Source organism: Melanotaenia boesemani, chromosome 8 (assembly GCF_017639745.1).
Source record: "Melanotaenia boesemani isolate fMelBoe1 chromosome 8, fMelBoe1.pri, whole genome shotgun sequence".
Classification (NCBI taxonomy): Eukaryota; Metazoa; Chordata; class Actinopteri; order Atheriniformes; family Melanotaeniidae; genus Melanotaenia; species Melanotaenia boesemani.
Window position 1 is genome coordinate 18,598,622 of NC_055689.1, and position 26,261 is coordinate 18,624,882.

The 26,261-nt window shown below is 40.8% G+C and overlaps 1 protein-coding gene and 1 long non-coding RNA gene across 2 annotated transcripts; one reads left to right on the forward strand and one right to left on the reverse strand.

The window, feature by feature from the left end:
* bcl2b (BCL2 apoptosis regulator b) lies at positions 1-25,683 on the reverse strand. Its single transcript, XM_041992690.1, has 2 exons — positions 24,576-25,683; positions 1-2,505 (listed from the first exon to the last, which is right to left on the reverse strand). Exons 1-2 carry the CDS (start codon positions 25,122-25,124, stop codon positions 2,368-2,370), a joined length of 687 nt encoding a protein of 228 aa, XP_041848624.1. The 5' UTR covers positions 25,125-25,683; the 3' UTR covers positions 1-2,367.
* Positions 3,190-13,764, forward strand: LOC121644614. The gene is made up of 4 exons (XR_006011301.1): positions 3,190-3,274; positions 3,852-3,921; positions 10,507-10,563; positions 13,242-13,764. It is a non-coding gene; the product is annotated as an uncharacterized LOC121644614 (long non-coding RNA).
* Positions 25,684-26,261: the final 578 nt, after the last annotated feature.

Here is a 26,261-nt window from a genome sequence, read left to right on the forward strand (position 1 = left end):
TCTGCTCAAGAAATCTGGTTTATTAGGAGCAACATGATCCTGCTAGCTTATTGTGGATATAGCAGTAAACAACAGAAACAACAATTCACTTTATTTTTAAGTGCTACAGATTTGCGAGTATAGACAAAACAGTACAGCAACAACAGTGCTACATTCATATATGCACAGAGATTATAAAAATGACAGTATATTGCTCTTAAGCTGTTCCTATTCCTGCCCATGAATCACCCACTGAGAATATCACACACCGGGAGCTGTTGTAATGAGAATCTGGTGGTTCTGTAGTGATTGCTGAGGCAAGGTTTGGGTCTGATGGGTCAATATTTTACAGAAAAGCATCGAGTTATCATCTGAGTACAAAGCTGGGAAATGTGAAGCTGATATAGTTCAGTAACACTACACAAACCCTCCACGTGTGTTCTCATTAAGCTACTTTAAATTAAGGATTAATACAAGTTTACTTTGGTTTCCAGCTCTAGCTCTATACTGTAAAGTTGTGGCAGTTTAAGCTGTAAGTTTATGTTAAATTGATAGTATAGCAGCCTCAAGCCAATATTAACACAACACAGAAATTAATTTTTAAACATTGTTATAATAGCAGCCAGTAATTACAGTGTGATTCCATTGAAAAGAAAAAAAGTGACTGATTTGTCATGAAAGTATTGTTAAAAATCTGCGATCTGGTACCTCGTAATAAATAGGAAAAAGAATGCAGCTTCTTTGTTGTTATTGACCTCTTCTAGCCTGTTCTGCTATAAATACAGTTACACATTGTAAATATCTATTGTGTTAAGATAGTAATCTTTCATTCATGCAACAAAGAAGTTTTAAAGACATAGAAATAAAATCACCTCTCTCTTGCTGAGAACAGTACATAAAATATTTTGGAACCTTTGAGCAATTCCAAAATTTTCCATCAGACTGTAACACAAGACAAACATCAATAAAACAGGCTGAAAGAAACAAATCAATGGTTGGATGCATTTGCGGACTGGAGAGAAGGGACATTTCAGGTTTCAGCACTGCTGCCGTGGTATCCATTCAGTCACATGTGGCCACGCAGAACGTTCTGTGTCCACGTCAACAGCTGTCTGTGTCACTGGATTCTCTATTGTGGTACTGCAGCAACTGGAGCACTCATGTTGATGGGGTGGGCTCTGAAACCTGGGCGAGCCCAATCCATTTGGACCACAAATGGTCTTGTGAATTTTTTTTTATTTTTAAGGAGCTGCAGCAGAACTAAGAGCTTTCAGAGTTGTTTTGTGCAAACAGTAATGACTGAGATTGTTTGACTTTTACTGGGGAGTAATTTAGCTTAGGGGTGGTCTCCTTCACATTACACTGCTTGAGGAATGCGCTCTTAAAATTGTCCAGTTATATTGCAGAGGCCTTGTGTCTGCCTCATGCTCTCTCTCTCTCTCTCTCTCTCTCTTTCTCTCTCTCTCTCTCTCTCTCTCTCTCTCTCTGTGGTGCTCTACATTTCTCTCAGGACATTCAGCAACATACCTTGAAGGGTTTCTTTCTTCTTCTTTTTTAATCCTTGAAAAACCACACTCAAACTTCTCCACTTGGTTTGCCATGCCAGAAAAATTAGAACCAACATAAAAATCCAGGAGGTTTCACAACTCTGCAACAGAAACCTGAGCCAATCTCAGTCTTCCCATCCTCCATTACAAGCCAGTAGAGTATAATGGTGCAGTGTGTTCAGAGTTCACCAGAGCTGTCTGAGGAGTGCAAACAGCAGACACACACTGCGCTTGTTGTATGGAGCCATTTCCATTATACATTCTGAGCAGCTGTTCTGCAGAGGAAGTGCTTTGAAGGACGGCTGTAGGGAGGTAACAGGAGTCCACAGTTCAAACGGGGTCCATCACCCTAACAAGCAGGGGTGGAGCTGAAGGCGCTTCCTCTCCGGTGTAATCATTCTCGCACCCCTGCCATCAAACTCTCCAAATAGAGGTCCCACACATACAACGTCTACACTAACACTCGACATTCATGCTATTACTACTACAGAAGCAAGCAGGGGGGAAAAAACATAGAAAAACATGCATCCTTGTTTCTCCTCACTTGTACTCAGCTTAGTGTGATTACATCTTAGATGCATCTTTTTTTCCAGACATCCTTTGCTCTTTGGGCCATGCCTCTGATTCCTTCTGCTGTTTTGATTTGTGTCTGTTTTGACATGAAGGGGCAAGAGGGAAGAAGTTTTCTGAGAGATGCTTTGAAGAGAGCCAGATGCAGTCTGAAAGTTGTCTCTGAGGGGTCAGGGGCATCTTTAAAAAAAGAGGTGGGGGATGGGGGGTGTACAAGGAGAGGAAAAAGATGCTAGGAAATATAGTTAAGCTGTTAGAGATGAGCTGTTGTTCATTTTTGTGTAAGGTATGCTCCGATGGTGAGGCTGGCTGCTCCAAGCGCTGCCAGACCGAAGACAGTTTTGATGGAGGGCCAGTAGCAGCTGAAGATGGAGTCCCTCTGTCTGTCATACAGTTCCACAAAAGCATCCTGATAGAGAGAGAGAGAGAGAGAGAGAGAGAGAGAGAGAGAGAGACAGAAAGAGATATGACTTCTGGCATATTGAATATGGCTGGCATTCTGTCCATTTTTAATGCAGACATCAGCCTTTTATCTATTAATATGTACATAACATACATTTTTAAGAGACTCAGCAATTTCATGAAAGAGCTGGAGAAAACAGCCTTTCCCAAATACAGCTGAAGCAGGAAAAAACAGGTATCCACTGGGTCTCTTTCAGTCACAGCTCTTAAATTTGCTGCTTTAATTTCTGTTGCAGCACAGTAATACTGACTCAAAAGGAAGTTTTCATGGTACCGTTTTATGGTAAAGAAAGAATGCGTCGCCCCGTTTTAACAGCTCACATGCTTTAAGTCATTTTTTCAATGCAGCATGCATTGAGAGGAAAGTGGAACAGGATACACTGTATATATTGAAGTCTGGCTACATATGCAGGATTAATTCGTTGTTGCATTTCAGCTCTTGTCTCTTTAAGGCTCAAAACGAAGGAGTGCGAGGCAGCTGGTCTTCCTCTGTTTGAGCTGTGCCAAGCTAGTGATCAAGCAGGTATCATGCAAACGTGTTTACTGGTGATGTAGATATACTAAGGAAGTAAATGGTGGACTAAAAACGAAGAGTTTCCGGCAGTTCAGCGGCAGTGTTCAGTAATATTTCATTAGCTTTGGCTATCAGATGTCAGAGGTGGGAATCCCATTACATCCAAGCTGACCTACTCCAACTGCAAGTTGGAGACCCAGTGGTATTTTCTCATTGTTGTGTTTACTAACCAGGCTAGCAGCTCCAGCTAATAGCAACACAGTCATTTACAGACTCAATGCTTGAGGTTGGGATGTAATATGTGTGCAACTGATTCAATGAGACATAAACTAACCAGTGTTTATAACCAGTTTGTTACAGCTTTGTCACAACTTTCCACATGCGGTGCAGCCATGTTCGATTTTCCAGTCAGGCTGGCGACATGTTACTGACTTTCCAAGTTGGAAAATTGACTACAGGGGAGTTTGTTGAACAGAATTTCTGACCTCTAATTTTCAGTGGAGCAAACACAAGAAAATAACTTTACATACTTTGGATTTGGGGTTTTGTTCCACTCCACCCACTTAAAACTAATTTTGTTTTGGTTGTACCCAATAATTCAAATTGTATTGTTTCTTATATCTGTCTGTACACTAGGATGCATAAGACTGGAAGTTTAATTGTAATGATAGGTGTATTTAAATATTCAAAAAGAAAAAAGAAAAGCAGCAACATCTTGGTGTTGTTTCTGACAGTTTTGGTGGTTTTTTTTTTTTTTTTTTTACTTCCCTTCTACAAAGCTGAAATCTCAGAGGCAAACATCTCAGCAGACAGAAAAAAAACTACATGAGTGGAAACCATCAAAGCTAGGTGAGTCCTTTTTTTTGTTTGTTTTTTTCTTATTTGCGTGAAATGATCCTTTAAAATGTAAATCCCTCGGCTGTCCCAGAATATGGTTGGAAATAGAGTGTTTTTACACCCATGCCAAAGAGAGATCCATTAATGTGCATCAGCTCTCACACCCTCCTACGCACAACCCAGACACCCAGAAACACTCTCCAAGCAAACCAAACATGGGAATCACAAATAAAAAGCCCAAAAAGCCAATTTGCTGTGCAAATGTTCTTTTCTTTTCCTTTTGGGGTGGGGGATGAGTGGGGTAAAGGGTTGAACAAATGCAGCACTCAAGCATAAATGTATTAATGTAACTCAGAGGGGTTTTAAAGAGGAATTGAGAATGTGTGAGTGAATATGAGAAGTGTCTCATGAACAAATGCTAGGGCTGCATGTCTGAGATGAGGAAATACAGACATCTGCTCATAAGCAGTGACAGCAGGAACAGCTGGACAGGAAGTAATGGTGCTAAGCTCTCTGCTGTCCCACACACAAACTCACAAGTAGATTATCTGGAGCCAAACTACAATAGGGTGCATTTCAGAGAGATTTAAGGGAGGAAATACCAACTTCTCCCATTGACTATTTTTTCTGCTATTATGAGGTGACCACATCAGACGCTGCGGTGTGAAGCAGCACATCTGAGCTGCTTTGATGTCTCTTTTCTTTGCTGTAATTTGACCTGTGAACAATGGTGAATCTTTAAGTTTGATTCACTACAACAGTACTGTGTCGGTTCCCATGGGAATTTATTATCATTCTATTTCAATCTGTCTGTGTTTAAGTCAATTTACTTACATACTGTAATTATGATTTATTTTAAATGAACAGGAATACACATTGAATTTGGCCTTGATCTATGAGGAAAAAAAACGAGAACAGTTCATTATACACACTTCCACAAGTGTCACATTTTTAATACATAGTTTCTTATGAAAGAAAAGCCTACACTGGATTGAAAAAAGGAAACTGAAGCACTGCGGGGAGACAAAAGCATTTCCTGTTTCCCTTCCCATCTTGTGGCATTCCTGAGGCTGGGGGCTGGTGACACTAGGGAGAAAGGATCAGCAGATTCTCCCAAGTTGAGGCCCTCTGGTGTCAAAACACCCTGTGCTCTTAAATCATCTGGCAATGTCTTCAACCACATTGTGTTTATAGCAGGCGGGCGTTTTTAATTATCCAAGGCCATGCTAACAGCTTCACAGGGCTTGGCTAAGGCAGATCTAAATGCTAACACCAGCATGCTATCACACACACAATGGAAATAGTTATATATAGTAGCTAATCATGTGAGCTGTATCATCTTACCTCAACCTGCTAACCTGCATGTTAGCACTAAATACAAAGTTATGCTGATGCTAATAGAATAGAATTTACAAGTTATTGCCCACAAATGAAAGTATCACACCAGTCTGAACAGAGATAGAGCTAATCTACCTAACATGGTGATTACCTTGAAGTATAAATGATTTGATGACGTGTCTATTTTGTGTGTGATTGGCTTGTGCTGTCAGGGTGTCCTTTTCTGACCACCTCTAACACACCTTACCTGCTCTTACTGACAAATCATTGTTTCAAAAGAAGAACCAATTAGTAAAAAAAGACTGCTGGGGACTTCTCTGGTGCCCCTGGAGCAGGGTGCGAACCACAGGGGAGCTGGGGGAGCTATAGCTCCCCTTAATGAAACATGAGCTCCCCTAGAAACAGGATTTATGAAATGTTGGGGGAGCTATATAATACTGACAATAAAATGTATGCTGATTGCTCACAAATTCACTGTAGCCTAAAGTATGACTATGGATGCTATAATTATTGTGACCACTGAAGCGTGGCGGCGCTCCAAGTTAAACTTCCTGTAGATCTACGTTAAATACAAAATAAAAGAAGTGAATGCGTAAAAGGTAAGACCTGCTTTAACTATTTACAATATGGGAAACTATCATTGCTCATTATATTGTGTATGGCAAGCATCGATGTGTACGTGTGTGATATGTGGGGAATATTAACTATGTAAGTTGATCTTCTCAAAAAGAGTAATAAAATTTTTTTTTGCAAGGGACATTTGCACCTGTTATATATTATTGTTGCATAAGAGTTGTTAACCATTATGTATTGGTACGCCTATGTTCTGTGGGGCAAGCTGTAATATCAGCTGGCATCATGTTCTTACTTGCCGAAAAAAGATAGGAAATGCACAAAAGCAGCTCCCCCTAAGCCCAAGGTATGGTTCGCACTCTGCCCTGGAGCTGATTTGAACAAGCAAACAAACAACAAGAAAAAACAAAACTAAGTTACTAAACATACGAGACACCACTGCATACCTTCTACACAAAGATAAAACAACATGTCTAACATGTCTGAGTGACTTCAATCAGAGGCTTCTTCAGCTCCCCTGTTTGCCATTAAAAACGACTCCAAAGTGAAGCCCTTATGCATTGGCTTTACTTTTCAAACCTGGAGGCTATGTCCATGTTTTATTCAAAACATTTCACAGCAGTCATGCAATTAAATAGTTCGGGAGATGTTTCGGACTGGAACAAATTGGGGATGAACTGACATCATTATCTCTGGATCCATTCTGCTAGAATGACAAACAAAATGTCAGACAGCTCAATTTAGCCTTTTGAACCATTTTTGTCCAAGTACGTTGCCAACTGTTTTTTTCACAGGGTTCAGGTAATAAGAGGACAAGCTTTTCTGTCAAACCTACAGCTCGGAGGAACACAGTGTTTCATTCTTCCCACCTACTTCTTGAAAATAACAGTTTACTAAGGACACAACTCAAATCAGCAGCAAATGCATGTGACTGACCGCCAGCAAAGTTCAACAAACTGGCAAACTCATGATTTGTGTCCTTGATATGCCCTAGACAGTTGCCATAGGTTATTGTCTATTTAAGTCTGAAACAAAAGAGGACCAATTACGGGAAGAGGTTCACAAGAGATGTGATGGATGCTTAAAAGAATCCCACAAGGGCATGGATGGTAATAATTCTAGACTGACTCAGGGGAGGTTTAGAAAGCAGAGGCGGAGGGGAGGGATGTCAGGTGGAAATCATGAGACTGAGGCATGCTGCTCTTCAGCTCCTGGAACTTTTTCACCCACACGTTAGCAAACAGTGTTGCCATAAACTATGTGAGTTGGGAGAAAAACAAACCATGGAAATTTCAGTTTTTCCTTTCTCTCTCTCTCTCTCTCTCTCTCGCTCTCTCTCCTTTATCCCTCTTTCCCCTGCTGCACTGACTGGCATTATGATAATGAGAGCCTTTGAAGAAAGCAATGATACGCAGCCAGAGGAGAGCACATGGAAAGTTGACGAGAGAATGGGAAGGACAACACATCTGCATTCAACAAAAGACTTTATGAATCCTCAAAAGCTCATCTTTACCCAGTAGTAAAGCCATCTGCTGTCAGCAGCAGGTGTGCAGTCAGGATATAAAGTCCTGACAGAGGGTCTTTACAATATTCATTTTTTTGGATCAATGACTTTTAAAAGGTCACAGCCAGCCAGCAGGGACCTAGAGGCCAGGGGGGAAAATACCTTGCTGGGTTTACATTCCCCTTTCTTCATTTGCACTGGCCACAATGACTCCCTCAAAGAGATACATACAGACTGAACAGTGAGGACTTGATGGGATCTCATACTCAGCCATGGGTTGGCAACTGGCTGCCTGAGTGTCATGGTTACCCTGACTGAGAGCTTCACACACGATTTGCTTTTCCCACCAGCGGGACAGCCTTTCCTCAACCTCCAATTTGTTTTTCACATGATTTACACCTCTGGGTTTTGCTCTGTCTTTCTCATGGACACAAAGAAATTTTGCCCTGCTGTCTTCCTCGGATGGACGAATGTTATCTCATGGGCAACAGGAAATGCCAAACATTTGCCAGTTCCTTTGGGTATTCCCCGTGATTGTGGGAGTGATACAGTACAGCAGCTTGTGTGGAAGATAATGAGTCATGTTGTGTGCTTGGGCAGCTCTGTTAAAACCCCCAGCAGCACTTTGCCACAACAGCAAAATGATCAGGCAGCCATTTCTGTTTTGGGACGTTTTCATGGGCAATTGTGGGCAGACTGAGACTGAGAGAAAGGGATGTGGGTTAAAGTTCAATTTGTAATTAAAGTGCCTGTTGTGGCTTTGCTGCTATATTCACCTCTGAACCAACCTTCTCCCCTTGCTCTGTTTATTTCCAAAGCATTCGCATAGCAGCATACTTATATTATTGCACATTCTGCTCCTGCAGCCCCTCTTTGATTTTTTTTAATGAGCTTCAAGCAGACTTCTCCACAGCTAATTAAAGTCAAACAAAACTCCTATTTTCAACAGCCAAGGGGAGTAAAAGGGGATGAAAAAAAATGCAAGGAAAGCACTAATGTCCTTATAATTGATCTGCTTTCATCAAGAAATATATTAATCTATTTCTATCTTGTAGCTAGTTATACATCCATGGCTAAAAAAAAGAAAAAAAAAGAAAAATCCCCAGACAGACCAGATGACAGGACTGCTGAAAAAGGTCAAGATTGATCAAGTCCCTGGAGAGTCATCTATCAACTGGTCCCAGCAAAAAATAAAAAAAATAAGATGACGAAGGAGTTTATTGCAACACTCATTACCCGGTGAATCCCCTGTGTCAGCAATAGTAAACAGGTTGGCGCTGCGGACACATAGTCCTTCAATGACCTGTGACAATACTGCAATCCTTGGAAAGAGTCTCACAAACCAAGTGGTGAAAACTACAGCAAGAAGCTGTACATAATATTTCATCGGATCAGACCTTAGCATAACGCCTAGTACCTTGGTTCAGTATATTAAGATAAAATATGAATCAGTTAATCAACAGAATAATTATTAATGTAAAATTTGCTGTCTTTAACAATGTGAATGCTCACCCTCATATCTATCCAGGAAGTAACAAGCCGCCACCAAGAGCCATTTTTTCAGCCCAACACACTAATATCATAATTTTAAATGGAACCTCTTCTGGTTTTTGAGTCATGCTTCAGCAAAACAGGTACATCTAGGATGTCCCCTCAAAAGTTGAGATATTTCTATTTTATTATACTTTTTTTAATTTACCCAAATAACCCCAAATTCACTTTGTAACAGTACCACAACAGTAATGCTAATATGACTAATCTTCGACTGTGTGGATAAATGACGCTTGGGGCATTTACAAATATGCTCAAAGTCCCTCATTTTACTTTCAGCAGACAAAAAGAGACAAAAAGAAATTAAATACACAATCTAATTGAAATTTGTGACACATTAGCTGATCATAGACACCATGCATCCATCCATCCATTTTCTACCACTTATTCCAATACAGGGTTGCAGAAGGCTGGAGCCTATCCCAGCTGTTACCACGCAAGAGGCAGGGTACACCTTGGACAGGTCACGAGTCCATCGCAGGGCTGTCAGGGACACAACTTTTCCTTTTTTCATGTACATGGACACTAATAAAATTTAATGCAGGGCTGATGATTTCACATAGGCACAAAAGTTCAGAGTGGGAGTAAGGCGGAGGTTGCAGAGGTCTAAGAGACAGGACTACCATCCAAGAGGCCAGTAGTTTTAAAGTTTTATTTCTTTTTACACATTCAGTTTGTCATCATTTGCCATTCAAATGTGTGTATGGGTTATAAATTGCTGGTCTCCTTTAACCCGTTTTGTTAGAAATCTTTTCATAATTTTTTTTCTTTTTAAAAAGAAATCTTCTCATAATTTAACAAATGATGAGTTCTGCACAACCTGCCATCACATTGTTTAAAATGTAAAATAGAAAAATACATAAGTAAACCCAAATTTGTATCATTCTGCACTAATAAAGTTGCAATCATATTGGTACCAAACACTGAAGTTAAAAACCTTCACTGACCCCTATCGTGTTTCCACTATGCATAGTGATGTTAATACCTCACAAAGCATGAACATCCTTTGAAATATCACATTAATGAGGATGAAATTATAGTAGCCTGATGAAAACAGATCACGATGTGAAACAAAAGGAACAGGAACCCTTCCATTTGAGCTTCAATGCAAACTCAGGTTTCATACTTTCAACAGTCATTACATTCAAGCGTAAAAGGAGAAGCTATTTTGACGTTGGCTGCGATCCTAAAGGCTCATAAATATTCAAATTTGCGTCAGGAGCAGTGGCGGCAGCATTTGTGTGTTTACAAAACAGCTTGCTCTCCCGTGGGAGTCAGCCTCCACCACTGGAACATGAAACATGATCCCCAGTAAATCACCCACACTCCTCATGACACTCTGTGCTTTTTTATTGTCTCCATTATTCATTGTCTAAACTTGAAGCATAAACAAGGACTGTAACTTCACACATGAGACAGCTTTCTCAGGAGATGTACAATGCCATGTTAACCTGGTTTTTATCCCATTAAAACAGGAGTCAAATGATCCGGTTTGCATAATTATAGTCTGGAGGTTTGGTGGATGTCTACACATTCAGAATTGGCAAACATGTCTAATATTTGAACCTGGAATCAGCATTTATGAGATATTTTATTCTTGTTAAACCCAGGGATTTTTTTTCTCTCAACAGCCCTGAGCCAACATGAAATGAAGGACTGGATAACCTTGCAGGCTCAGAGGAGTTAAGGTTGGTGTATTGCTCCTCTCACTTTCTCTCTTCCTGCTTTATCAGTGTGTTTTATTGAAGCTTAGAGTGTATCGTATAGGATCAGTCACCTCTAGAGCAAAGAGACATCAAAGCAAAGGGCAAACCACTGAGAGACAATCCCTTTCCCCTCACAATAACACTATAGCTCAGTCACTGTGTCTGTTACAACCTGAACAGTTGATCCCAAGTCCTTCACAATCACCAAGCCAGGCACAATGGCACCCTAAAACAGCAACAATGAAGCTAAAAGTGTCTGTCTGCCTCTTATGAGGATGTCTGCACCAAGCCCATCCGGCCCTCTGCAGAGGAGGAAGTGACAGAGTCTCACTGCACACAGGCAGCACAACTGCTGCGCTGCTATAAATATCCAGACGCTTCATCCAAGCTCCTGGTTCAGGGCTTCCCAATCTAATAAAACAACTCTGATCTCCGCTGTTCGGTCCATTTAAAAGGCCACAGATGACGTGCAAGAGCAAAGAGAGAGTGGAAAAGGGCAGCTGAGTCATCATCCACATGTGGAGGCTGGTGTTCTCAGAGTGCATTAAACCTGCTTTGAGTGGCTTCCCAAAGCAGAAAGGATGTCAGCTACTTGGGCTTCTGAGAGCTCCATGTCCTCTCTAAGGAAGCTGCGCAGAGTACATCAGATGCTCCTGTGATGTATTTGTGGCCTCAACATTCCATGTAAGCTGAGTAAAAGCCTATAAAGTGTTGTGCTTTTCCTGAGATAATTGCACAAAATTCTCCATCTGGGGTTGTTTCGTTCACATTTTGCACTCAGGAATGTGAAGGGGGCACTTGTACAAAAAGCTTCTTTGTAAGTGAAAGAGGCATTTAAAACACGCAGAAGCACTCAGTGGAAAATAAAAAGTTAATGATTATATACCGAGGTAAAACTTTCACCTTTCAAGCTGCTCTATCGGCTTTGGATTATTGCATTCAGGAAGCAGAGTACCTCTTATTTTTGACCCATGAAGAGAACATGAGAGCCCCTGCAGCTGATCTGCTTTGCTTGATCGGCTCAGATAGTCTATCAGACCTCTGATAGAGACCGTGGGAACCAGTAGATTCCCATGTGGCCTTTTGCTTCTCCTGTAACAAACACAGTCCAAATAGAGAGCCTCATTTCCTGTTTGGGGCGGCACGAGGCCTGAAGCCTGAAAAGTCAGAGCTACTGACCCCTTAAGATCTTAAGACCACACAACCACATCTCACAGGCAAGTCCACAAATAGACTGCCGAATGTGAGCCGAAAACAGCTTCTGTATATGGAGTAATGACTGAGATGTGTGGGAATGCTATCTGCAGCAGGGCCTTGTGGCTGTACAGGGCGCTGTGTTGCAATTCGTTTGAAAGGACATATTGAGTTTTTTGTTATTGTTTTCGTTTTGTGTTGAGCTTTTTTGTATGGAGGTTCTGATGTAACAGGATTACGCAATCCCAATGTTCAGAAAGGGGCTTTTCAGTCAAGCAGTGAAGTCTTTATAAAGACAGATCAGTTAGTATGAAGTCACTTCCTGTGCCAGACGCTACAGAAATGACATCACTGTCTGGTTTGAGACTATGGCTTCTCTGTGGTACAGCCAAGTATGGTTAGATCAGTCTGTGTGAGTAACTTGGAAAAGATTTGAGGCAAGCCAAACATGTAGTCATACTAATACCGTAGAGAAAGGGAGGTGGAGTAGCTGAGGAGAGCTACAGTTGGTTGGGCACTGTAACTAAGAGATTTCTATTTGTTGGGAAACATTAAGTAATTTAGCCCCAAGTTTTAGAAAAAGTAAGATTTGTGTTCACAAAAAGCAGCAGTGCTGTGATTTTCTTTCTTCGTGAAATCCCAAAAGTTACCCCTGTAATTTAGGAAGCAGAGCTAAACAAGTCAAGGGTAACATCATCTAATAGAGAATTAAACATGTCAGTGGAGGAGAAAGTATCACGACATCAAAGGTAGACTCAGATAATCTCCTCTTTCATACAGGAGACATCTTGTAAATTCAGCCGCTAAATGAAAGCTTGACAGCTCTGGCAACAAGATACTGGAGCGGTTTACGTGATTAGAGCACACAGGGGCCAGGTTTCAGGTTTAGCAGTGTTTCTCCTCGTACCCATGAAAATGACAGAGGCCACAGTCTGGGACAGGGCATGCTGCGAGGAGATAGCAGATTGAGGATCTCAGATGTCCGATAATGCTAGAGAAAACAATCATCTGTTTGAGGTGCAGCTCCCTCAGGAACACCTTTGAAGTGGAGAGAAGAGGAGCCAGAGCACAAGGAAAATTTTCCACAAAGTCAAAGAGAAGGCATTTGCTGTCAGTGATGGAAAATAACTATGTCTGCTGGCTCTACTTAATGCCCCTTTTGGAATTTCTCTGGGAAAGAAAATCTCCATGATCAAATGAGAAAATTAAAGTCAAAGAAAGCAGAAGGAAAGGAGCATTCCCACAGTTGGAGGACTGCAGTTGTGAAATGCATGGCAAAGCTTCAGGAATGAAGCAAAAGGTCATTTTTTTAAAGTGGCATGCGCTTTAAAAATGTATAAATATTATTTTTCATTTTTACTTCTGAGTGAGAAATCCAAGTATACAACTACAACCTGCACTGAGTTTGATTTTCAGTGCATCTGAAAGAAATCAATGTGGAAATGATCCCTTCTTGTTCCTCTCAGGCTGGGAATACTGGGTAAAAGTTCATTGACCTCTCCCAGGCAACCAGCTGATTTTCATCCAGGCTGGGGGGAAAGGAATGAGAGGAATGCATTGATGTGTAGAGACAAACAACAGAACTGTGTTCACTCGAGAGGACTGATACAAGAAGAGAATGAGCCTTAAGATAACCAGTGAGAAACTTTGCTGCATGATACACTTGCATTATGTAATAAAATCACTATGGCTAATCCCTTGTAGAAAAATGAAGCCTAATCCAGCTGCCAAGAGAAGAAATGGACATTACTTCTACTCCTTTCTGATCCTTTCTTTGCTGTGAGTTCAGTGTGACTCATGAGCCATGTTGTACAGCAGGCTTTAAAAAAGAAAAGCTGATTGTTCAGAGCAGGTTGGTTCACTTAGAGCTGTGTGACCTTCCCTGTCTGCATCAAGGGACCAAAGGGAAACAGGCAAAGCCTACCTGATGAATTATAAAAAAATAAAAATGTCTGTTGTGACAGTGAATGTCTGGTGGGTAAATGTGAAGAAAACAAATTAGGTATGTGTCAGTTTTATTAAAGAGGAGAGATCCTCCTTGGAATAATCCATGAAAAATGTCATTAGCGGATGCAGGGTATCCTTGATTCTGCTGTGCTCTGATAAGAGGAACACTGCATGAAATTGAGGCCTTAAATCACGCAGGAAAAATGTACTGTACTTGGCTGCCAGCGTTATAAATGCTCTTATTTATTTTTACTTTATGCAATCTAATGCCCATGTGGATGTTTCACGAGTATATCCCTCTGCCTTCAAGTCAGCAGATGGATCAGCTGAGAATCAGATGATTTTTGAGTCAGATGACTTTAACAAGCAACTTTAATACAAGTTTGCTCTAGAGATCTCCCACTTTCTGCTCAGCAGCATGCAAATTAAATCAAAACTATTTACTCTCTCAGCATTGGTCTTCTAAAATGGTCGTCTGATCCTCTCTGCTGACCATCCAACCTTTTCACTAGAAATTACCTGTCACTCTCAACCTGGCTTGCAGCAGTAAGGACAGGATTGCCTCTTTATAACTTCATAAGCCGCTGCTTATTCCTTGTCCTTTCGTCTCTCATCCATCTCCTCCCCAACCATGTTAGCCACACCTCCTGATCAAAGACACCTTCTGAAGTCCAGCCATTTCATCCAAGAATATCTTTTGCCTCCTGTCCTCCCTGGAGTGAAGGAATGTGGACTAATTTTAATTCAAATCTGGATCCCCTGAAGGTCAGGGGGGGTCCGAGTGCTCGCTATAACAGACTGGGTGGTATTTCTGCATCAGTATATGAAAATCTTGCTGACTAAAATGAAGAAGAAACACTCAAATTGGACCCTTTTTCCGTTACAAACCACTTTTCATAAAATGTGAAAGATAAATGAAGCACTTTATAGGTCAATTTGCAGAGCTGATTAAAGTTCTAGTGGTTAGATTTGCAGACACCAAACTCGTCTAGACAGGAGTTAAAAATGCCCCAATAAAGCAAAATGACGCCTGACATAACTGAATGCTGGCATTGTAAAAAAAAAAATAATAATAAAAAATAAAAAAAAAGGGGGGGGGGGGGGGGGGGGGGGGGTATGAAAACTGACGTGAATCATAAGATGACTGCATCTTTGGATGATACATGAATGTAAATCATAACTGTATTGTCAAAAAGCTATCTAAAATGAAACAGAAAAGAAAAAAAGAAATCTCTGTCAGTTCTATTGTTTCCAAATCAATGTTTTCTTTAATGTAGCTGTCATTATTTGAAGGTGTAACGACAGCCCAGCAACCAATTAGAGGCAGCTCCTTTAGAGTAGATTCAGCAGAATTGTTGTAATATAAAACCCTGGCAACATCAAGTTTACCCCTGCAGGGAAGATGTTGCTGTCAGAAGCAGCTTGTAGTTGTGATACTCTGGAAACAGCAGGGGTTATTTGTGATTGCTGCAGCATCCTGACACGGTGCGGTTGCATATTTAAGAGGACGTCTAGAGTTCAGAATGGTAATAATGGTGCATGCCTCCATGAAACAATCCATAGCAGCAGAACAATGGTCCCCCAGTGACGCTTTTATCCTCCAAACATCAGGGGCGTTTGGTTTTTTCTTCACTTCAAACCTAATCAGTTGCCATCAAAGGAGACAGTCAGCAAGGTGGTGCTGTGTGAGCTTTACCAAAGCTAAGAGCACAAAAAAATCAAATCAAGGTCTTTCCACAGAGACACCATATATTTCAGAATGAATATTTGTGAATGACCTGCATGCAGTCTGATGCTTTCAGTCATTGGTTTGCTGTGTTAATTGAGTCTTTGCTTAGAGAAACTGACAAACCATCGGAAACGCTCAATCAATACAACATAGTCAAAGTGATATCTGAGCAATGGCTGACCTCACTCAGCGTTGAGTGAAACAGATCAGATTTCCTGTGGGCTATTTGCTCTGCTGCCAAAAAATCACATTGGGGTGGGGAAGTAGAGAATTATTTACTCCAGACCTCCATGGATGAGGAAGCAAAATCTATGTACCATCATCTGGCTGTTGTCTTTTTTTTTTTTTTTTTTTTGTGAGAAAAGTCAATAATGGCATGCTGTTTGTTAATGGTCAGTGCTGTGGTTAGTTGCACTGGGAAATCCCAGCGGATATTCATGTGCATGTGTGTGCTGGAGTCACGACTAACAGGAAGCTAGGCACCCCGGGGCCATCTGCTCTCTGCCATGGCTCACATGTCACCCTGTGACAACACAGCATTATTGATTCACACCACCACGTCTACTTATGTGTGCACACTCTGTATATGTGTCTATGCATATGCTTGTGAGTGTGTACACAGCTATTTTGTGGACAGCAAATAATTGATTTGCACTTGTACATCCGCTTCTGTGTTTGCCTGCCTGCCTGGATGTGCATAAACTCTATAAACCTTAAAGGGTCAAAATGACAAAAATATACTTTCAGTTTTAATTAGCACGGGGCCATAAAGATAATTTCCAGTTTTGACCTATAGCTGCAATAAACTGCTTTTCTTTCTGTTTTTTTAAAATCAACAATAGATTAAAATCAAGAGAAATGCAAGAGGTTGCTAACAGACCTCTGCAGAGCCGAATGGGATGCGAATGAGGGAATTCAGCCATTTGATTCAGGTGTGTTAGAAAAGGTATACATCTAAAAGATCTCGATGACGGGGCTTGGGCACCCCTGTTTTAGAGCTTATTTCATGCTCCACAAGTTACTTTCCCATAGATATTTAATAAATCTGTTTGTTCCTTTTCTGCTTTAGCTAACTTTAAACTAATCAACATTCAACCTATAAATAGTGTCAACAGTGAGGAGTGTTGTTACCTTTTCCTTTTCTTGGATTGCATGCAGCAAATTTGAATGGTTACATTTCCAAGTCCCTCACTTTGCTGGTTACGTCTGCGTTTTACCATTAATACGCATTTGGCACTAAATCAATGCACAACACGTCCTTAAAATAAAGAAAAGTAAATGCCAGTTTAAGTGAGCGTGGTATTTATTTTCAGAACTGAGAATGTATTTTTTTAAATGTTGATTTATAGTCTCCATAAACTTTTATGAAAGTATAATTATTTCTTAAAGCAAGCAAACCATCCATGTCAGGACTCTAATATTTCATTTTAGTCTTGTATATGAGAAAGGTAAGTGTTTTTTTGTTGTTGTTTTCTTCATTTTTTTTTTAGCAACTACTGTTGCAGTTTGCAAATTAGCTTATCCTGCCACTCCCAGACGATGCTGTGCAGCCTGGTTTATTCACTCCAAACCAGTTAATGGAAAAAAACCTGATGTCTTAATGAGACTAATTTCCAAAGTTTGTTTCAGCACTGGATAGAAAACTAGCTACTGATGACTCACTAGCTGCAAATTGCTCACAGTGAATACAGTCTTCTCTCTTGTTTTTGTGGCCTGACTCTTTATAAGTTTCTTGGAGTCACACTAACCAATGCATCAGGCTCAGTCTTTGTTAATAACAAAGTAAATTACAAGGCAATTAAAGCTGCATTTCAAATGGCAGTGGGTGGGGTTGCTACAGACATTAATAGTAAAAGAAAAAAAAACCAACTCTACAAAGCTCTTTTGGTGCTTTGTCCTAATATCAAGAGTAACCAGACAATGGGAGGAACAGTTTAACCTTGCCCTATATTGATATGCTTTACAGCACAAGGGTGTGCCTAGTGGCAAAGTCAACCAGCGTCTCTGTAGGTTCCTCATTATCCAGCTCTCACCATGACAGGAAAGGTGGAAAAGTCTTTTATCTGTCATCCTAAATGGCTCATTGGGACATTTTTTCCATGCAGATCAGTGGTGGGTTTGTGATGTGAGTGAGACAGATAGCTTAGAAGCCAACAGGGCAGGGATTTAAGTGCAACATGACAATTAAAGGACCACACAGGCACAGTGATGGCAACACTTCTATATTTAGAGGCCTCTCACATGTTCCTGCATTTTTTAGGAATCTGGGGTGTCACCTGACACTGAAAGTCATGTCTCTGAGTACTGGTGTATTTGTGTGGGATGTGTCCATGTGTATGTATGTAAATGTATATGCTTGTTGGTGGGGTAAGAGAGACAGAGAGAAGGAAAGGAAGGAAAGAGAGATGATGATCTCTCAAATTGAGTTCAGACAGCCTTTAGACTTTTTACTGGAGGGATGTGCATTTAGTGTCTGAGTTTCTCCATTCCATATATTATTTATCAGCAAGTGTTCTGAGTAGGATAGCAGGGCTTTAAAATAGCTCAGGCACATGTCCCTCATGATACAAGGAAACAGCAGGTTTTGGTGATTGCTTATTTGAGCAAAAATAATAAAAGGAAACAGAATCATATTAATAAATCACGTATACTATCAATATGCAGGCTTGCAAGAACCTACAAGTCAAACATAAGTGGAATTTTGCAAGACACAAAGGCTCAGTTTCTCTCCTTGGCCCACTTGGCCAGACTCCTATTTTTAAAAAAGTAAATGCCTTTTTCCTTGTAGTGATGAAGGAGTAGTAGCCATTGAACCCTTAAATCAGAGCACAGGGAACCATTTGGATGGGATGATGACTGCTACACCATGATCCCTAAAAGAAAAGGGGCAACATATCAAAACTGAGGGATAAAGCCAAGTGGAGGAATTGAAACTGAGCCAAAATAAACCAAAACCACTCGAGTCAGCACGTGTTCCTGAAAGAGGCATGCTCCACTGACAGTATTATCCAACAAAAGAACATAAAATTGCCCACACCCTTCCATGGCCACTCAGGAAAGAAAAACCCAGGTCGTTTCCATTATTTATTTACAGTCACTGTTCCTCACCAGAAATTCCTGCAGGCCTCCTGAGGAGGCCCAGAAATAATCACACAGGACGGGTGGAGGGTCTCTGGGGAAAGGCGAGGTCGAGGAAAGAGGCACAACACCATTATAATCACTGCAACTGTGACCGAATGGTGTTTTTGTGAAACTCCTGTTGTTACACAGCAGAAGTTCTGCAGACATGCTTGGCATGCGTGGAATGATAGAGATGGAGAGTCATTTGAGATTGATTTAAAGAAATCAAGCTGCATGTCTGATTTTTGTTCCAGTCAACAGCTTGATTAAACTTTTATCTGGCTGCAACATGTGTTTATGTTCCTCTGGCTTCATCTCATCTTCCACTGTAAGACAGTGACAGCATGTGTAGTTTGTGGGTTGGCATTTTATTTTACTTTATATTATTTATAATTTTTTTTACCTTGTCCTGTCCAGCATCATTGCAAGCAAAATGATGTTGTGTTGTGCTGAACAAATTTGCTTTGATTTAGAGAAAAAAACAAAACAAATAGTGAATAATAAGAATTAAAAACTGTTTTTTAAGCTACTGAAAAGCATAAACAGAACAGCCTGTTTTGCTGGCATTCACACATACAGTGCTATGCAAAGATCTGGGCATTTCTGCTCAAAATTTGATGAACTGAATTTCAAGTGGGCAAGAAATTAAAGATGAAACCTTGTTTTAAAACTTTAAACTTGAACATTAGTAGTTTAAACAGCCTGAGAGCTCTGAGATAACCTGTAGCAAGGTTTCACATCTCACCGAGCTTGCTTGGTAATGACTCGCTCCTTTTGTTCAGGAAAGGCCATGAAATGCTAATTCCAAAGGTTTATAAATACTTACTCCTCAAAACGTGTCCCATAGGATCTTCTAAATAACTAGTGCTCTGAAAATTAAGATAATTGATGTGCAAAAATGTTACGTGTACATGAAGAGGAAAATGTGTTTTCAGGAAGCTGTGACCTGAGGTTGTAATGCTGTTAAGAAACATCACGACACAGAAACAGTGGTGGTAAATTTAAGGTCTGTAAGATCATGACCTTTAAAAGATAACTGCTCATTGGATCTGTAAGAAGACTAATCTGGACTGGAGTGACAAGTCAGTTTTACTAGAGTCATCAGCGGAAAACCCTTCCTGCAATGACCTCACCATAAAATCCAATATCAGAAATTGACTAATTAAAATCCAACCAGTCTTCTTGGTTGTGTTGAAGACAGGTGTTTGCTGGAAAGGTGTGTAGCACACCGTTCTAGCTGTTAAACACAGAAGTGGACTGGTCATATTTTGGACTTGTTTTGCAGCATGGGGGGACTTTTTTTTTTTTTTACTAATATTGGAAAGAAAGCATTCAGTATCACATTATGGAACCAAACAAACTCTTTGTTTGAAGAAAAAAAATGATAAAAAAAAAATGTACTTCAATAACATAAAAATTATCTTAAACACACGTTCAAAGTTCACAATAGGTTACCTTAAGTGACACGAGCTGTCCTTTACCTTAACATCGTTGAAAGTCTTAGTTTAACCCTCAGAGGGACTAAACCCTTTTCCTGGAAGAATGGGCAGACATCTCACAAACATTAACTGAAAGAATTTTAGCAAAACATTTATAACCTTTGATTGTTGTTTTAAAAAAGGGAATAGAGTGGCTTGGTCTTTTTTTTTATTTATTTTTTTTTATAAAAGATAGCAATGAAATCTTGTATGAAATATCTTCTACTCGCTTACTCTATTCACATTAAAGGGTTAAATCTGCTTTTGTATGTATTTCACACACTGAATATGTGGATCAAAGGTCTTCGAGTTGTAAGCATTTCAGAGACCTCAGAGAGCTCTCTGTAGGCCTGCTACTGAAAGACAATATTCTTGTCAGACTGATCCAGAACATTAGAGCCCAGAACAGTCTTCCTCTGTAAGAAATGCTTCTGAGCTTACAGTTGCTGAGCTAAAGGATGTAAACACAGCAGCAGATGGTGAGCGACCAAGGCGTGCACAGCAAAAGGGGTACAGCACGGGGGAAATCCTGGCTCCTTTTCTCCACACTAAGCTCTTTTGTGATGTACAGTCTCCATTACAGAGCTGAGAGTCCACATCAACAGATAAGACTGTTGTCAAAATCTCCAAACTCAGCCTTGCTTACGTACCCTTTTCCTTTTTCTGGGAATGAAACTACACTGATATTTGATGAGCGGGAGGAGAAAAACCTCTAAATACTATTTGTATTAGTAATCACTTAATTCTCTGTCTGTATGCTGGAAACAAGAGAGCAGTGAGCTCCAGCTTGTGAGACCAGATTAATAAACTGATTGCGACAGCACTCAGGGTGAAGACAGAAGATTTGTAGCTTAGAAAGAATGGATCAGTCGTGACTTATAAAGCTCATCACAATGTAAAACAGTAGTCCTCAGAAGAAGCAGTCCTTTTAATGGCCAGTAAAGACTGCTTTTTGGGGGGGGGGGGTTTACAGGGAATAGTTGAAAGCCAAGGCTGGTAAAACCTCAAACACTTCCAGAAGGCAAGTGTGATTACTCATGTTAAACAGACTTTTTGCAGCTTGGAGATGTAAATTGAATGCAAGTGAGATCTCATGGAGAATTTTCTTTTCCTGTCTTTCGTGCTTTTCATTTGTTTGGGTTTTGTCTGTTCTTTCTTGGCTCATCATCTGTATGGAGATTAACGATCCCCCTCTATGTCCCAGATAATATCAACAAGGTATCCACCCTACCAATATCAACATGTAAGTCCCACCCACCAGCAAAGAAGATTGTGCTCAGGGAATCCCCCCCAGGATGGACCCAACCCAAACTTATATTGTCTTCTCTTAACACACACACTTGCAACAAAGAGAAAAGTAGTAAAACAGGCCACCTGGATAGCAGCATTCCTCAGACACCTGATCTTGTTGTTTGGACAAATACAAAGAACACCTGAAGCAGATGGAAATGTTGGTTAAATATTCACTCGTACTGGGAAGAGACTAACACTGGCCTGAGAATAACTCTAGATGAACGATCAGAGCATCACTGAAGACACATAAACATCATGCAGAATGATTGTCTTGGAAAGTTTGAATGTCTGTCCATCACGTAGGTGTTTATGCCCCAGGATAAGTGACAAGTATGACCTAATAGTGGCCCAAATGGATGTCAACAACCTGTTTTTATCCTACTGGAAGCATAACGGCTGCAGTACAGATACAGTGGACCAACAGGCATTGCCATTTTGGGTGGCTGTCTTAAAAAAAGTAACAGAAGAGATAAGGAAATTTGTTTCTCAACATCAACATTGAGCAATTTCCCTTTGGGGAGCAATTAAGTTTTTCTGATTGTGAGCTTTTCTTTGTTAACTGTCAGTTGTGAAACTGCTGTTTTTCTCTTGAAGCACATTTTGGCATTTTGCTCTGTGCCGCCCCCACAGCCAGCAAAATGTCTCAGGTCAAGCATGTAATTTCAGAACTCGGACGGCGTCTGCTGCTTTGTTCAATCACTTGGTATTTACTGCCAGCGCCTGTAAATAAACACAGGTGCACCACGTGTGGGTGAGGCTGCAGCCTGAACTCAACTGAAGAGGGCAATTTCTGTCAACATAAAGGTCGACTTTTTTAAACTGAATGTTGGGGAGCTTGTTTAACATCCTAGGGTGTGGGACATAATCAGCACAGAGTGGGAGCAATTTAACCCTCGGATGGGTTTTGCCAATACAGTAAGTGCTTTGTCAGCACCAAAGGGCAGATTTTGTTTAACAAAAGGTATATTTGACTCACCCACAATTCACAGACTCAACAACGATTAGTGGACACTCCTATTTTGGGCCCAAATTGTCTCAAAAACAACAGGAAACAGAGACTGAGAACTGATAGTTGTTTCCACACCACTCACACATGTCAAAATGTCAGTAATAGGATGATTAGCCCCCTAACCTTTGTTTTCAAAATGGTGAAAAACACAACACTCACCTCTTCCACACAATAACACAATAGACAGTGTAAGTGGCCATAAGTATAACCTAAATGAGCATTTAACCATGTTTACTGAGCACCTTCATTGTTTGGGAGTTATGTAAACTCTTTAGAATGAAACTGAAACATAACAGCCACTAAAGGATGGGGGATGAAATGACCTCTGTGTGCCAGAAACTGGGTTGAACCTTCAAATTAATGAACTCCCACAGGAAAAGTCCAACTTCTGATTAGATATAAGCTGCCTTATAGATACAAGATGTGTCATATCAATCAACTCATAACTTTAATATTATTTAAACACACACACACCTATAGGGGTGTGTAGGTATAGATAGAATTACTATGAGAGACATCAACGATCTTATCAATAAAACTCAGAAGCCTTAAAAAAACATCCAGCCTTGAGTTCAATAATACATTGACTTTAATTACATTTTAAAATCTAGCCAGCATGTTAATAAAATGGAGATGCTAGGTTTTACAAACCTTACACAGTGCAGACAATAGTCTGTCTCAGTTATTAAAGGTAATTTAATAACTAAAAACGATGCCTCTGGGAACTTGCTCTCGGACAGCCATTCAAATAAATATAAATCTACACTGTTGTCTTTCCATCTATGTGAAAACAAAAGCCTACTTTGAGCTAAAACTGATCAGATTTTTGATCCACAGAGGGAATAAATCCACCAAAATTGACCAAAACTGGAGACATATGCTTTCATATAATCCCTATATAATCCTTTGGATTAAAGGAGTGTGCTCTCTTTCTTTCTCTAGTGGATGTAGAGATACAGTCATCTCCACCCAGCTGTAAACCACAGACTATGATGACCTACATTATTGTACAGTGGGCAAAGGCTCCAGGGACCTCATGCAGGCATCTGTGCAGCTCAGTCTGCTTTAGGCTTCAAGGCACAGGTCTGAAAAAGCAGACAAAAAAGATCCAACCTCCATGCACAAACAAAACATTGCATGTTAAACATAGTGGCTGCAGATTGGCACTCTGTGCTCCTGGAGGGCCCTCCCTCTGTTGCCTGCCTTTGATATGTGGCACAACCTGCCACCTCTAGGTGCAAGACAAACTCAAGGGGAATGTTAAATGGTTCTATCCTTTGAGATGAAACATTCGATATGAATCACTGATGTCCCTCCTCCCTTCAAAACACACACACACAGACACTTAAGACCTTCCAGCTAAGATAACCATGCATAAAATAAATGTTCTCATTAAAAATAGCTCTAATTAAATGGTAATATATTGCAGCTTGGCTTCATGGCTTTCGATGATCCTGCATGCTAAACCTACAAAAGTATATGAATTTTTCCTCCAAAAATGGATAGCTTCTCTTTAAGATTCCCCCTTGAATGTGTGCACATAAATAAGCAGGTTTATATATCTTTTAGCAGTTGAAATAAGGTAACTGATAGTTGAACTCTACAATTATGCCCAGACACCTGCAGCCATGAAACCTGTGATTTCCAATTTAATGACATGTATCTGGCCTGGAAGAATCACGATGTATGACAGCAGCATCCTGCTTATCACTTCAGACAGAAGTGGATTCTGAAACAGAAAGCAGGAGACACCAGCTCCCGTTTATTTTCTTTTTTAAACAAACCTTCTACTCGCCCTTCTACTTCCTTATAACTGAACACTTTCTACATTACTTGACAGCTGTATGTCCACCACAAGCTGTGCTGTTGACAGGGCGGGTTTTTATGTCAGAGCGTCGGGAGGTGTGACAGAGGGCGTTGTCTGATTGGTCAGATTAAGTTTTAACAGCCAACATTATCATCCTATCAGAGTCGCTCAAAAAGGACGACCGTTCACGTCGAACGCTTGCGTCACAGCTACATCTCGAGAAGAATTTTATTAATGATCGTCTTCACGTGTACTTTCGATATTGAGTCATATGAAGATAAATCAGAATGCAGCATTTGAAGTCAAACAAACATTTAGCTAAGCTATAGATACGATTAAAGAATTAATACCCTATCTAAAAGATCTAAAGAAGAGCACACAAATGCAAAGCGTTCAACTACACGGAATTAGACCTACCCATCCCCCGTTATCTTCTATCCAGCTGTTAAGAGGTCCATTTAAATATTCCGTCATCCACTCCGCGATGTTGTCCACCTGCGATGTCATCTCCTCCTTGGACGCGCACTCCACACACACCGTACCCCCGAACTCGAAGAAAGCAATAATCCGGCCCCAATTCACCCCGTCCCGAAACAGTTCGTCTATCACCTCTGCAAACCGCCTCTTCGCCGTGATGGAGGTGAGATACAGCTGTCGAGACATCTCCGTAAAGTCCAGCTGGTATAGTCTTTCAAGTTCGTCCCCAGCCTCGCGCAGGACTCTGTGGATGGCGGCGTGCTGGTCGGACTGTAGCGGCCGTCTGCAGAGGTTGGGGTTGTTCTCGCCGTCAGGCCCTGAGCTTGCGTCGCGGCACCGGCGAACCAAAGTCGGTGAATGTTCTCCTACTGACCCGTTATTAGCAGCATCTTGATCTCGGGCATCATCAAATCCCCACACGTACCCCCGCTTAGAGAGTTTATGGCAGATATACTTTTCTACAATAGTGCGATTACACTCGTTTGCCATTCCGGCTTATTTTGGCACTTTGTATAATCAGAGGTCGCCCTAAATCAAATGCATTATGATCGAAAGTGTGCACTCCTGCAACGCACGGTACAGGCTCGTCCAAAACTGGTTTATACTGAGATCTAAGCAATGCAAGTAAATATCCTACACATGGAGCGAATACTTCGTAAATGTAAGGAAACCCTTGCAGAACTGCGCAGAGGTGAGGGGGGAAAAAAGCGTTTTTAAAGTCCAAAAATACTCATTCCGTGTCGGCGACAGTCTTCTTTCCCGAATCCTTGAGGGGACACTATCGACCGTCTCTTTGCATAGAAATCCAATATGCGGAAGAGGTTGGAGTAGTGCAGCTGTATTCCTGTGCGCATCACCCAGACGTGGATGTGTGGCTGATAAAAATATGAATGAAAGCCAGAGGTGTACGTGCCCGAATGGTCTTTCAACGCGGCCAACTATTTTAGCAGCGTTACGTACAACCAGGCACGGGACTGTGAGCCAGACAAGGTCGGACTGAGTCCTCTTCCACGATTCCTCTTCATATCCACGGCAGCTCCCTGCCCAGTGGGCCGCGCTCTGCTGAGGTATTCCTGACGTCACCTACGCAAGTAAATCTACGCTCAGACACACTTAAGTGCATCAAAATAATTGTTCTAAATACATAGATAGTCCATATAGTCATAATTGTCCAATCGAATGGATTTTGTATGAATGATATATCTTCGTTACAGCAATTTCTAAAGTACTTGGGCAAGATAAGTTCTTTGAGGACTGTTTTGATGAGGTCCAGCCACCCCCTTGTGGATGGAAATCCAACTTTGGACTAAAAATATATATATGTACCAGTGAACAAATTCCCAGTGTTCTTTGATTCCATCTCCAGTTGGTTGTTGCATCTTCTTTCCTCAACGTCTCACTATTTTCTGGCAGGTCAAACAAAGCAACTGAAATGCTGCATTCTCATTTTATCTTTAACCTCAGCGACATCAAACCCTTGGTGAAAAGCAAATTTCCCTCAGAAGTACTGCAGATATACGACAGGAGCAAAACAGCCACGATGAAGCGCAATGTCAAATTCAATTTAAGAGGATCAAACATGCCATCGTAGGCCACAAGCCTCCAAAACTAAAAGATGAAGACTAG